This window comes from Bombyx mandarina, chromosome 23 (genome assembly GCF_030267445.1).
Source record: "Bombyx mandarina strain Sakado chromosome 23, ASM3026744v2".
Taxonomy (NCBI): domain Eukaryota; kingdom Metazoa; phylum Arthropoda; class Insecta; order Lepidoptera; family Bombycidae; genus Bombyx; species Bombyx mandarina.
Genome location: NC_143229.1, coordinates 15,770,405 through 15,785,856, shown reverse-complemented (window position 1 = coordinate 15,785,856; position 15,452 = coordinate 15,770,405). Strand labels below are relative to the sequence as shown.

General features: G+C 40.3%; 1 protein-coding gene across 1 annotated transcript in view; it reads right to left on the bottom strand.

The window, feature by feature from the left end:
* LOC114246533 (uncharacterized) overlaps nt 1-15,452 on the bottom strand; it is a 34,884-nt gene that overhangs the window by 7,353 nt on the left and 12,079 nt on the right. Inside the window, exons 4-9 of the mRNA XM_089737666.1 lie at nt 4,551-4,656; nt 3,989-4,147; nt 3,541-3,671; nt 2,925-3,022; nt 1,673-1,825; nt 765-924 (exon numbers count right to left, since the gene is read on the bottom strand). Of these exons, the coding sequence (XP_089593792.1) occupies nt 765-924; nt 1,673-1,825; nt 2,925-3,022; nt 3,541-3,671; nt 3,989-4,147; nt 4,551-4,656 (807 nt within the window). The remainder of the gene's footprint in view (nt 1-764; nt 925-1,672; nt 1,826-2,924; nt 3,023-3,540; nt 3,672-3,988; nt 4,148-4,550; nt 4,657-15,452) is intronic.

The following is a 15,452-nucleotide window of genomic DNA, read 5'->3' as shown; positions in this document are numbered from 1 at the left end:
TAATTTTTAACATAAATTGATTCGCTCACTTAAGAAACATAAATTAAGTTTTTAATTAAGGTTTTAAGAAGACATCACTATGAAATTGTTATCAAAACACGGTAAGTAATATTTCAAAACATATAATGAGAAACGGAAATTCAAATTGAAAATAATTTTAAAACAGATTTTCTTTATTAATTTAGTGCGATTGCCACCATTTTTATACCGGTATGTATAGCGCCATCTATCATCAAATAGCGGAAGCGGATATCAAAACGACTAGTACAATCGGGAACGTTTTTGTTAAATTGTACAGTTGTCGTGTAAAGTGTTAAAACGTTGCAGAGACGTGAAGGCTATTAGCGATCAGTTCTACTAGACGCGAATTGTGATATCGATATATTGTTTAGCCGATATGAACAACGCCATCTGTCATCAAATAGCTGAAACGGACATCAAAACGACTGGTACTACCGGAAACGTTCGAAAAGTGTAACGCCATCTATTGTCGAATAGCGAAAATCGAAACATCCTGTACTATCCTACACATGTCGTATGCCGGTTATAAGAGGATATCACTTGTTCCCGGTCATTTTTTTTTAAATCGGCACATTAGCATAAAGCTGTTTTCAGACTACGCTATAATATAATATACGCAGTATATAGGTCATAGCACAACAATATCGCGCACCATACATTGTTAAGGGCACGTCCACACTTTACTGTACTGTATATTATTGGCTAAGTATACGCTGCTATACTATATGGCACTATAGCTTAGCGTAGTCTGAAAGCAGCTTTAAGAATAAGTTGTTGTTTATTAGAGTATTAGTTAAATGTGAACTGACCGGTTTCTCGTCACCGTCCAGCTCTTCCTCGCGCACGAAGTGCTGTAGGCACTGCTGCAGCTTCAGGTTGCCGGTCCGGGCCGGAATCGGCAAGCTGTGGACACCAACAGAACCATTACTTACACACACAAACTTTTACAAGACAAGAACCAGACATGTATGAGCGCGAACCGCGAGGTCATCGACCCGGTAATTGAAATTCTGTAATACATTGCTCTGACATATCAAACCAATTCCTAAGCGCATTTGACACCTGTCATTCTAAAATGTAGCTATCTCGTTCTTTACTCTACTTCCTTCTTATCTTTTTCTCAAGTGTTCGGTTAAGTGTGCGCTCATATTAAATAATCTATATATTAATACGTGAAGCTATAACTTTGTATCCCTTTTTACGCAAATTGCGCGGACGGAGGAGCATGAAATTTCTCACACTTATAGAGAATATAGAGAAGGAAGGCAGAAAGCTAATATTTTATTTTATTATGCATTTATAATACATTAAATCAATGAAAAAATGCATTACACACACTACCATGATTTGACACGCACACGCATGCATACTATTTGATTATTGTCAAACTTTTCTTATTGTTTATATATAATCTGTGGTCAAATTGAGAATAGATTAAATGTTGCTTGTCTTTATTAATATATGTAGGTAGTCTTGGTGAAATCTGTGATTATAGAAGTTATAATAAATAGTCTTTGACAATAGAACCCATTTCAATCGAATTTCGACTACTACGGGTCTTCTAGTATTAAATAATACTTATTAATTAATTAAGTGTTTTAATCCATATATGAAAATTGCGTTTACAATTTTCTCGAATGGCGGCGCTCACCTCAGGTCCCAGAAGGGATCGAAGGTGACGCTGTCGTGGTTGCAGTGGGTGCAGCGTAGGGTCGACTTCAGCTGCCCCACGAAGATGTCGCCCACGCGGCTGTCCTCCATCCTCAGGTAGCGGCTCCAGGCTTCGGCTGCCTTCGCTGAATCGCTGGAGGACATCCAATTAACCGGTTAGTCCCGCACAAGATTCGCAGATAAACGACGCGCGCGCCAGCTGTCGGCGGATGTCTAGACGCTCCAGTAACCACCTAACACCAGGTGGGCTGTGAGCTCGTCCACCACCAAAATAATAATAAAAATACTATCACCCCGGGCACGTCTGCTTTGAGGCAGCGTGATACTACAATATAGACATGCTTATCTACCCTACTGATCACATACTAAAGAGCATTGCTTTGATTGAACACCAAACCATTCGCCTTGAAATACGACGTCAAAAAATAAATAATAGTTTAAAAAAACTAACAAAATACGCTTTTATAGAAAATCCAACTAAAAAAATTGAAAATAAATTTTAATAAATTTGAATTAAAAATAGGGTAAGATAAGTGATTTCATTGTAAAAAAAAGCGTGGGGTGCACGGTATCAGTAGTTAGCACGGTATTTGATGGACAGATATGAGTAGAAGGGTTATTTTGACAATATCCTGAAAAGCACGCCATGCTTTTTTACAATAAAATCACTTTTCTTACACTATTTTTAGTTAACTATTATTACTATTATTAACTATTATTTATGTTTTAGTTGAATTTCTTAACTATTTTTTATTTTTTAATTTAATTTCAATTTTTTCAATACTCATTTAATATTGAATTATCATCGGTCCTTAATAAGTATACCAAATTTCTAATTAATCCGACGTTTTGAAGGGGGTCAAAATCATGTTCAAAGATTCCGTTACAAACATATTTACATACGTCTGAAGCTAATAAAAGCGTATTAAAATCTCAATTGTATTAACACCCCACCGAATCCACTGAGTTCCACGTCGGAACTTCTCAGTGGGTCGCGCTTCCGATCCGGTGGTTGAATTAGCGAAGCACTGCTCTTGCTAGGGCCAGTATTAGCAACACTCCCGGTTTGAGCCCCGTGAGCTCACCTACACGCTAGGGTAACGCTGATATAGCCTCTTAGGCTACCATCGAACTGAAAGGCGCTATTGCTCCACGGCAACACTGGCCAGGCGGTGGGACCCGTCATAAAACACCCCCATGCCCTCTAGCGGTGAATTAAACGAGCCACTAACCTTAGATTGTCGTCGATCTCCGTCAATATAGGCTTCGGTTTGACTGTGACCCTGTTCACGTCCTCGTGGAGCCCTTCCAGTAGATAACGAAGAAACTCCTGGAAATCAGAATTTAAAAAAAAATCTTTGTAACGATCGACTCTTTTAAACATATTTCTTCCTACTGAAACTTATCAATCAAGATAATTTAGTACCAACTTTTAGGTAGTTTTAGGTAAATAATTTGGTACCACTATTAGGTGATTTTATGGAATTAATTTGATACCAACATTTCGGTAAGTGTACGTAAATAATGAAATGTAAAACTCCTCCTCGTACTCAGTTTAATTTCAATGAATTTCGATCGCTCTTGGGAACCGAAGGGGTAACGCTACAAACAGCAACTAACGCCATCTAGTGGAGAATTTGCTAACACTAGTCCTAGCAAGAGCAGTGCTTCGCTGAATCTACCACCGGATCAGAACCGCGATCCGCTGAGAAGATCCGCGAAAAATTCAGTAGGCTATCACCACATTACTAATGATAGTTCGAAGGGTATGTTCGATTTAAAAGGAATTTGACTCCTGGAAAATCTGTATTACATAATAATATTATTGTGCAAAGTTGAAGTTCCCACCTGCGCGTCCTGCTGGCTATAGCCCATGAAGCGCGGCGCGAACTTCTGAACCTGGGACTTCAGGGCGGTGGTGTTCACGACCCCGTCGCGCTCACCACTACGCCACACCTCCTTGATGACCGTCGCGAAGGCTGCGAGACACAATTTTTTTTTTCATACCTAAGCTGATGATAGCCTTGAGAGGCTATTTCAGCGTAACCTTAACTAGTAGGTGAGCTCACGGGGCTCAAACCTGACGTTGTTGTTAACACTGGGTCGGAAACGTGACCCGCTAAGAAGATCCGACGAGAAACTCAGTGGGCTGTGTCTGTGGGTTAGTTCGCTCGTCGAGCCCTTAGTCGCAAGCGACGGGTTCGACGAGAACGATGACCGGTGCTTGGGGTATCTAAAAGCATCGTTAGTGGATCGGGAGGATCCATAATGACGTGCAGTCTGGACGCAAGCTCACCTTTGATGAGGGCCCCCTTCATGCAGGACAGCGAAGTGTTGATGTCATCGCAATACTTGTCTTCGGAGACGTATTCCAGCAGCGGCTTGGTGTTCGATAGGCACTGGAGGACGCTATTCATGAAACACGTGTTGCCGATGTTCCTGAGGCCGTTCAGACCTGGATACGGGGAGAAGGTACCTTGTTAACGGTCCGGCTTTTTTTTGAATTGGTTATATGGGTGGACGAGCTCACAGCCCACCTGGTGTTAAGTGGTTACTGGAACCCATAGACACCTACAACGTAAATGCCGCCACTCACCTTGAGATATGAGTTCTAAGGTCTCAGTATAGTTACAACGGCTGCCCCGCCCTTCAAACCGAAACGCATTACTGCTTCACGGCGGAAACAGGCAGGGTAGTGGTATCTAACCGTGCGGACTCACAAGACGTCCTACCACCAGTAAGAAACTTATAAAACTCCTCTATCATATACCATTTCTTCGCTCACTCCCCTCTTAGACATATCGTCTTTCACGTGGTTAAAACGAAAGCAATGTAGACTAATAAAATCTCATAGTTACCACTGGTGTGACTTGACTGCCGCTCATTCCTGGACTCGGAGAGTGATTCCGATCGATCGGTGCTCCGGCGCAGGCCGCTAGGACCGCTTTTGCCTCCGGCCAATTCCTGAAAATTCACATTCACGCGAATCTATTATAAAACAGTTTTCAAACTACCCGCTTGACACGTTTCTCGTTCATAACGCGACAGCCCCAAATGATGATGCGACATTGAAAGTAAAATCATTGAAAACGCATCGCCATCCAGTCACTCTCAAATCGTTGCGAGTTACGACGCCGAGCATGAAAAACCATGCATATAATAATAAAAAATCAAACTATTATATTACCTGTGATTCTCTTAGGCTTTTCAATCGACGGCCTATTAAATAAATTGATAAACTCTCATTAAGAAAATTGTAATCAACTATACTTTCTCATAAGATAGCCGGAGAATTCTAGTGCGTAATTAAAAAAAAAACGGATTCTGAGTCGTTCAAATGACCTGCGACACCAATGTCGTAATGTCGCGAACGTGCGAGTGAGACGGCGCGATGCCCCCTTCCCTTACATTACCGCTCCAATACAAAAACGCTTTTCGCTATCGTCTGTTTGAAAGCTACCATTAATCATGCTTTACCCGCCGCTTTACGAGTACTATTCGTATAACCAATTGCAACTTGTATTATTATCCCTACTTATACACTGGTAGCCTAAGAGGCTATTTTAGCTACGCCCTGAGCAGGTAGGTGAGCTGACGGGCTCAACCAGCGAGAATTTGCCAACCACCAGCCCTAGCAAGAGCAGTGCTTCGTTGAATTTACCACCAGATCGGAATCGCGACCTACTAAGAAGATCCGGCGAGAAACTCTTTGGGTTAGTTCGCTCGTCTAGGATTGAAACTTGTGTTAACATGAATCTGATAAGACTAAATCAACAATAGAACAATAGCTCGGAATTACGATGTGTAAGGTGAAGAGTTCGAATCGAATTAAGCTTGTAGTAAAAATAAATCAATCCGCATAAACACTCGTAGAAATACAAATAGTTTAATGCTCACTGGCCTTGACGTAAAGTTGAAAACCGAAAATCACATGTGAAGGTGCGCGTGTAGTGAAATTAAATTGAACGATTTTGCCTTTATACAATTTTACAAACCACGTAGTTAGGAAACTAATTAACTTGTATACAGAAGGGCTTGGATCGTAGCCCCCGATCGCTCTCAGTTTGCGCACTCAAACGTTGAGGGCAGACGCGACTGTAATAATTACAATTAATTTGATTTTCATTTTTTGACAACCCTCGCTAATTTGCGCCTTAAGTACCTATACGAGCGGCGATTAGACATCAAAGGCGTTTCTCAACTACATCGATTGTAAAACTGTGGCTGTGTGATCTAGACAAGCATCACCCCATTCCTGCCCGTGGATGTCGTGAGGCATTAATGTGGTCATGGGAGAACGGGCATCGGCATTTCCAAAGTATTACACCAGGGTACTGTCACGCCAACGGCATTTAATAGTGGCAGGGCCGTATTAAGAACCCATGCTGATGGTTATTACTATCCTCATTGTTTTATTTGCCAAACGGACCTGCGTTCCGGTTTAAAATATGGATAGCCATTGTGGAATATAGATTGAGACATCGGCCTCATGTCTTAAGATGGGCAACGGCATTAGTGTTCGAGATATCAATAGGCTAAAAACGTATGTATAACATTATTGCATTTTTTTGTCTTTTTGATTATTTCATCTTTACATAGTTTACAAACACTCAGATTTGAGCCCCGTGAGCTCACTTACTCGTTCGGTAACGCTGGTAAGCTCTCTAAGGCTACCAGAATAAGTAGGAAAAAATACATACTATAATGCACGGGCGCCATATAAAATCGCTCAGACAAGATTCACATTCCGTATATTGTACTAGACCCGTCTGATTAGTGCGAGTTTTTTAACTTCTCGATCGCGTAAGTTCTTCGTTTGCCGCTAGGGGCGCTGTTCCTACTCCATACAAATTTGAGTTAACTTTTACGCGATCGAAAAGTAAAAAACTCGCACTGATCACATTGATGACGCGTCAGATACTCGCACTATTGTTTTATATCAAGTCTACCACACTTGTTACCACTATCGGGGAATAGAAAATCGTAAAGCACACACGAGTAGACGTCTTTCAGCGTAGAATCCAATAAAAACCCACACGAAATAAGCCCGCTATATTAAAAAAAAAACAAGAACACCAAACAACATGCCAATACCACAACCACAGCGTGGTGGTACCATTCGCGTCAACGTCAGCGCGGCCAGCCGGACCGCGTAGTGACTGTGCTCGCGTCCCGCCACGACAACGCGTCGCGACACGACAACGTTACCGACTCTCTGTAGCGCGTTTTTGTCGCCACCACAATTGGAGAATCGCTGGTCTACCGGTGAACGTGAAAATTGAGTTAAAACAATTTTATATGTAGTTTAAAAGATAAAAAGATACAATTTGATTAATAATAATTTCTCCTGTTCAGGACATTAGAGCGAAGTTATAAAATTCTCATCGGACTTTTAAATCGGACGTTATAAAATCGGAAGAATTACGTTGAGATAATAGGGTACATACAAACATACCAAGCTAATAAAGACCTACCTAAATAGCCAATGGAAATCGTAATTATGGAGACAATAAGGATCTGTTTAGAATAACACTAACCTCTCTTATCACTCATCTATAGTAGTATTTACGACATTATTTACAATCTACTCGTAATTCTCTTTTCCTACTGCACCCGTCAGTAGAAATAATAATTACAGAGTTTTACTTTGAAGGATCTCATCAAGACTTCCACCTTGCACCTGAAGTTGGTCGGTGGTATTAATATAGGGCTATCCATAGGCTTCGGGATATCCGCATCTAACCACCAAACAAACAAGGAATTAAAAGTTATATTATTGATTTGAGCTGCCTCAGTCTTGTGATTCAACAGTGCGCACCGGGCGTCTTACTCATTCAATAAAGGACGCTTACTGTTTTTTTTTTACCGACTTCAAAGACGAGGCGAGGCGGTGGTGTTTTTCTTGTCGTTTAACTTTCATCCGAGATCTGATTAGCAGTTTTTGGATTATCCTTACTAATATATTAATATATTAAAATATTAAGTTTATTAACCTGATATCTGCCATACGTTCTTCCTGCTGGCCTGGCAGGCAGCGGCAGGCGGGGCCGGGGGTCGTAGCAGTACCGGCAGCCACACTTCATTGCTCATAACAACAAGGATGCCGGTAGTAACGCATGCCACTATCATAAACACTTCGTAGTAAGTGAGCATGGAACGATTTCAGAACGTATCGTTTGAAAATAATGTTTTTAAATTGTGAACGCTTCGTTTCCGAACGCAACTCTGACTGACAGTTCGACAGATGCAACTCAATTTTTTTTTAAATATTATTAATGTTCAAAATAAAATTTAAATTCACTTCATTGAAACTGTTGTCTCTCTCAAGTCACATCACATAGAATACGTTTCCACTTTTAATTAATTAAACTTGAAAATTATCAAAACACTTTCAATTTTCCACAGCCGCACATTCACTAACGATTTTGATTGGCGCAAACTAAATTCCATACATACCCGAAATAACACTGGCCATTTTGCGATTGCAACGCAACGAAACGAAACGAAAAAAAAAAAGACGCTGGTCTAAATTTTGACAGTTAAATAGGCGCGCAAAATGGCGGACACCTGACCGACTAGGTCACATCGGCGGGAAATAACATTTCCACCATTACATAGTCCGTCTCGAAGACTTTTTTATTTATCGCAAACGAGAGCTAATAGCGAACCGAGTCGAAAACCTAGGCCGGTGATGACTGCCAAATTACACAATACTTCTCTACCAATGACACGGTCCGGATAACTGCTTGCTAGTGATGGGAACGCGTGCCGTATTAAATTTAAATTACAACGTGTAGAATCGATTTTTTTATCAATTTCAGGGGGCTACTTGTAACCTTCGCGTGGTAGGAGAAGACCTGATCGCTCTGTACACAGTTGGCGACGAACTGTGGCAGCGAAATGAGAACTGCCGGCCTGACCTGGAGTGATGTCAAGGAACAAGGGCAAGATGTCGTCGTGGCCTAAAGGATAAGACGTCCGGTGCATTCGTGTTGAGCGATGCAACGGTGTTCGAATCCCGCAGGTGGGTACCAATTTTTCTACTGAATAAGTAGGTACTTAACAAATGTTCACGATTGACTTCCACGGTGAAGGAATAACATCGTGTAATAAATTAAAAAACCCGCAAAATTATAATTTGCTTAATTACTGGTGGTAGGAACGCACGGGTAGGTACCGCCATCCTGCCTATTTCTGCCGTGAAGTAGTAATGCGTTTCGGTTTGAAGGGTGGGGTAGCCGTTGTAACTATACTGAGACCTTAAAACTCATATTTCAAGGTGGGTGGGTGGCGGCATTTATGTTGTAGATGTCTATGGGCTCCGGTAACCATTTTACACCAGGTGGGCTGTGAGCTCGTCCACCCATCTATGCAATATAAAACAAAAAAGACATAGTGAAGTGGAGATAACTTGTCAGACCCCTATGTACCAGCGAGGTGCCCTAGGACTTCTACTACGCGTGACTTTCAAAGGGGGGCCGGCAAGAACTGGGTGAGGACAGCCCGTGGCCTAGGCTCAGTGGTGTAGATCGGGGGAGTTCTACATCCAGCATCATGAAGATGATGAGGTGTGCACGTTTTTAATGAGAACCCAAACTCAATAACAACACTACCATTGTCGACGTCACCCTAAGCACGTCATTACGGATCCTTCTGATCCATTAACGGTGCTTTTAGGTACCACCGGCACCGCTCACCGTCCTAGTCGAACCCGTCGCTTGCGACGAAGGGCTCGGCGAGTAAACTAGCCCACAGACACAGCCCACTGAGTTTCTCGCCGGATCTTCTCAGTGGGTCGCGTTTCCGATCCTTGGCTTATGCTCATATAGTGAGTGTTAAGGATCTCTAAATCCCCCTCCAAACAAGTTTTTATTCTCGCCCACCACCGAGCTTCACTTCATCGAGCGATCGCGAACGCATATACATCTTTAACGATTACATACATTATCTACTACAATATTCAACCTCATTATTATTTGTTCTTCAGTTTTTATTTTTTAATAAACCTGTAAATACGAGCCAAATCGTTTCATTGAAGAGAACAACAAGACATCCAGCAAGGAACAGTGTGTGTTCATAGTGCATAATGTAACTTTCTAAATAATTATCTAACAAAAATCTCGTTATCGTGTTGTGTAGAAGTACCGTGTTATATGAGGATTTTGGCGAATTTTCTTTTTGTAATAGGTGAAAATACCGCGTTATAGATTATGAAATATCTGTTGTATTTTTTTTATTTGCATAATTATCTAATAACCTTTTGTTGGATGCGTCGGTTATTCTCCAAACTTGAGTCGTTCTTGGAGCCGTATAATTATGGAATACCATATCGAATTTTAATTCGCATTTAGCTTGTTCAAACAAAATTATATAAATTATTATTAAATTGAACGCTAAGTGAAATTTTTCATTTTAAAAACACGTTTTTTTTTAATTAGCTGCAAAGGTAATCGAGCAAACGGTTCTTATTATCAGTGCCCTTGACATTGCCAACGACACTATTCAATGTCGAACGTGCGAACTAGCAAAGTTAACATAGATTCAGACAGCAACGCCAAATCGTTGTTACGGGTAAGTGTTTTTTTGTGTGTTTGTTTATCCGTCTTTCAAGTCCAAATGAAGGATGAGTTTAACATGGTTGTGTATTAAAGTGATAATATTAGGTCAGGAGACTGAAATCGCATCGGAAAACTGCACTGCCACGTTGCCTTGACCGGGCGAAGTCGCGCGTAACAGCTGTTTTTATATATAGATAAATAAAATAAATAATAAATAAATATTTACTAACAATCACGCCACGTTAATTGGTCCCGTGATAAGTTCGTAAAGAACTTGTGTTACAGGTACCAGATAACGGATATAAATGTAAGATTTTTATTATACACATACATATAATTAATAGACATCCATAACCCTGGAAAAGACATTTATATTTATCATACAAATATCTTCCCTTGGCGGGATTCGAACCCGCGACCCCCTTGTGTAGTGACCATGTCACTTACCACTACACCAGACGGCCGTTAAATATATACATACAATAGATATATACATACATCGAAGAGTGAAAGGTTATTTGGCTTAAGCGACATTTTTGCAACTTCACAGGAGTGCTATTTAAAATTGAAGCATTTGGAACAAATATTCATAGCGAAAAACTTCTTCAGCTATGCGAATGGAGTAAACTTAATTGAAGTTCAATTAAAAACATCGAATTGTTGATACTGATCATACCAAATAAAACGGACCTTTAATTACAAAGGTAAATGTCGCTTACATCAAATAACCTTTTACCCGTCGATATATACAGGGTGTCCCATCAAGAATGGATAATCCTGAAACACCTCATAGTGGAGCTATTGGGGACTCAAAAAAAATATATATTTCTCAGCTAGTACCCAAATTAAAAATAAAGAAAAAATACCAAATTGCATGATCAGAAGCTAAGTTCAGATTAACTTTTATAAAAAATTGCACTAGCTACTCATACGATTTCCACTCATACGATTTCCTGCATATTCCTTAGTATAGTTCATGCAGAATATTATAACGCCAAAAAGTCTATGGATTTCATTTATTTGTAGCTGTTGTATATTCAAGAAACGCACAGCAGTATGGAAAATATCAACTTTTTTTTAAAATACGTAATTTGGGTACTAGCTAAGAATTTTTATTTTGTGTCCCCAATAGCGCTACTATGAGGTGTTTCAGGATTATCCATTCTCTCTGGCACACCCTGTATATATGTTACGGTAAAAGTAGATATTGCGGCAAATGTACACATTTTCCGGTAAATGTGCACATTTGCCTCCTCGTTTGGGTAATGTGCATTCAACTAACATTTATAATTTCAAAGAAGGGAAATGTACATTGAATTCACAATGACCGTGTCGTTTTGGTAAATGTGAGCAGTGCATACAAAATAAGAAATCGCAAGTGCTAGTAATGTGGTGCGCATGCGCAAGCGCACCATTACAACCTAACCTAACCTACGACATATTATATATAATGCAAAGAAAAGTATGTTTTGTTTGTCATTAACATTTTTTATTTAAAATAATTTTCGTTATTAAAGCCTTTTGTATTCTGTTGATTTAAATAAATATTTTTTACTGCAACAACATTATTAATTTATTTGTATTCCAACATTTCTTAAAACATGAAGATAAGAGTATACATTTACCAAAACCTGAAGGCAAGAGTACACATTTGTCGGGAAATGTACATACATTGTATTCAGTTCACATATACCTAACTTTTTGGCAAATGTGCACGTTTACCGGTAAAAGTGTGCACTTCCCAAGAGTGCACATTTACCGTAACACATACATATATACGTAAACAAAATTAATACATACCAAAACTATTTGCAGCAGGAATATGACCATAACTTTCGCACGCGTCCATACACTGAAGTATATGGGTAGGAACAAAACTGATTGGTACATGACCACACGTCTTGTTACTAGCAAAAATTCAAACAGTTTTCACGTCAACAAGTAAATGTACGCATCAATTTTGAACTTTCTGTATTGGCGCAGAGGGTCTTTTGTTCTGTATAACGTATTTTAGTTTACTCAGTTGCGTTTTATCATGTTTCAGAATACTAGTCGTTTTCTGGAGAGCTGGACTTTATTTTATACGTTTTTTTTAGAATGACGTAAAATATTTACTTAAGATTTATTTTTTTATTACAAAAAAAAAACATACTTTTACAAACAATTCTATTTTAATATGTTATTTGGTTTGTCACCATTTCGCCAGACCATCACCGTCGTCGACAAAACTAACTTCAACTAAACATTTCATGACAGTCAAACTTATCAATCTCTTTGAATGATTTGTGTGTATATATTTTACAAAATAAAAACATATCTAGCGACAAACGATTTTTTTTTATTCCGAAAAATCAAACAACCAAAATTCGCGTTACGTAAACGAGTTTTTCTCATCATCCAGACACGTCTGCACCGTACAAAAGTTGAATTGAAACTGAAGTATTTTTAAGATAGCACACTCATCTTATCTTTATTGTATCACAGATAGTCTGTTTTCAAGATATCGAGATTTTTTTTTATGGGGATTATAGATTTGAGCTATTTCCTTCTTTTTATTTATCGTTGTTCGTGTCTGATTAATTGGTAATTTTTTTCATAGGCAGGTAAAGATATCTACTGTAAAGATCCTTTGTCTCTTTTAAGCTGATAGATAGCCTTGAGAGGCTATGTCAGCGTAACCTAGCAAGTAGGTGAGCTCACGGGACTCAAACCTGACGACATTGCTAACACAAACCCTAGCAAGAGCCGTACTTCCCAGAATCTACCACCGGATCGGAAACGCGACCCACTGAGTAGATCCAGCGAGAAACTCAGTGGGCCGTGTCTGTGGGTTAATTTACTCGCCGAGCCCTTCGTCGCAAGACGTTTCGTGTAGAGTTAACCTAAATTTATGCAATTTACGCATCCAATAAACGACAATGAAAGACACTATACATCCAATTCGACTCACCCTACAGACTCACATCAAAGATTTAGACCAGACTCTTTTTAGTGTGTTTCGAAAATATAGTTACTGTAATATTTTTAGGCAAATTCAAAAAAACTTATTGTAAAACTGAACAAATTCTAAAAATTTTGATGGACGCCCGTCGACAACTGTCAACACAGCCTTCAGTTGTGAATGACGCGCGTGACGGTTCTCAAAGTTTTTAATCGTCGAACTTCATTAGCGAGCACAGACGACGTATCGGTCAGAGTGAGGCTTTAAATTTTAGTAAGTCGTCGTGGCCTAAAGGATAAGACGTCCGGTGCATTCGTGTTGAAGCGATGCATTGGTGTTCGAATCCCGCAGGCAGGTACCTATTTTTCTAATGAAATACGTACTCAACAAATGTTCACGATTGACTTCCACGGTGAAGGAATAACATCGTGTAATAAAAATCAAACCCGCAAAATTATAATTTGCGTAATTACTGGTGGTAGGACCTCTTGTGAGTCCGCACGGGCGGGTACCACCGCCCCGCCTATTTCTGCCGTGAAGCAGTAATGCGTTTCGATTTGAAGGGTGGGGCAGCCGTTGTAACTACACTGAGACCTTAGAACTTATATCTCAAGGTGTGTGGCGCATTTACGTTGTAGATGTCTATGGGTTCCAGTAACCACTTAACACCAGGTGGGATGCGAGCTCGTCCACACAACTAGGCAATAAAAAAAAATAAAAAAAGTAGTAGTAAATGGTAGTAGTCTTTTGAGCTCGCAAAAGTATCGGGCTTTCCGGTCACAATTGCACAGCACAGTAGCCTCCAGGGGCTATGCCAGTTTAACAAAACGAGTAGGTGAGCTCACGGGCTCAACCTGAGAGAATTTGCTAACCCTGGCCCTAGCTTCAGGTTTGACCTGAAGCGCTGAACTGTGCAAAGTGGTCGTGGCCTAAAGGATAAGACGTCCGGTGCATTCCTATCTAGCGATGCACCGGTGTTCGAATCCCGCAGGCGGGTACCAATTTTTCTAATGCAATACGTACTTAAGAAATCTTCACGATCGACTTCCACGGTGAAGGAATAACATAGTGTAATAAAAATCAAACCCGAAAAATTTTAAATCGCGTAATTACTGATGGTAGGATCTCGCGTGAGTCCGCGCGGGCAGGTACCACCGCCCTGCTTATTTCTGCCGTGAAGCAGTAATGCGTTTCGGTTTGAAGGGCAGCGGGCCCACTGAGTTTCTCGCCGGATCTTTTCAGTGGGTCGCGATTTCGATTCTCTAGTAGACTCGAGAAGCGGCCGCCATTGATCCTCTTTCAGAAGATCTCGGGTGAGTGTCAGCAAAGGCTTGGCTCGTGTGAGTGCCAGCAAGGGCACAACGATTCATGTTCACCCACCCGTCCTGATTAAGCTTCAAGCCATTTGGTCTCCAATAAACGATCACGACAGCGAAACGACAATACGAGATCAATAAATTTATCTTCTTGAAAATATTCTATTTGTGCCAACACCCGCACTCTCACATTTAGACGACTTATTTATACGTCACAAAAATCACTGGTTACAAATTTAAAATAAATAAATAATAAAAAACTTTGCCACTAAACATATACACTAAATATATACAATAAATAAAAAAAGGTTACGCTTCGCTATAAATTTCCAAAACACTTATAGTTCAAAAATTTTAAAATGTCAAGTTCGTTACGTAAATTAGCGCGCGCTTTTCCGGCCCGGTCCAAGATGGCGGATTCGGGGGCCACGTGGCGAGATAGAAAAACCGCCGGCCGAGCGTTTCACGTTTTCGTTTTGCCGCCGAATTATTTCGGTGCGTCACATTTCGCTTTCGGCGCATCTATATTTTATTTTTAGTGACGTCTGGTATTGTCTTGTGGGCGAAGAATTTAATCTTTGAAACTGTCCCCGGTGATGATTTCAATGGCTCAGAGCTTTCGTGAGCGCTTACACTATGTACACTAGAACATAGGATGTGCGTTTAACGCTAACTTGTTACAAGGCGTTCTGAGATGATCTCAGAAAAAGTAGGTCAGGCGGTCTTAATATAATCGTCTCTGAGACTTCTGTATTCTCGACTAAACTCGCTACCATGATGCTGCTGTCTGAATCCTCACCTACTTAAATCCCTAAATCCTAGTTCCTATTTCAAGTAAATATTGGTCTGTAACGGCTTGTAAATTCAACAACTGCGTGCGAACTATCCATGTGATCTGGAGGCTCCTAAACACCAGTACCACAACGAAATCGACATTGGTGATGG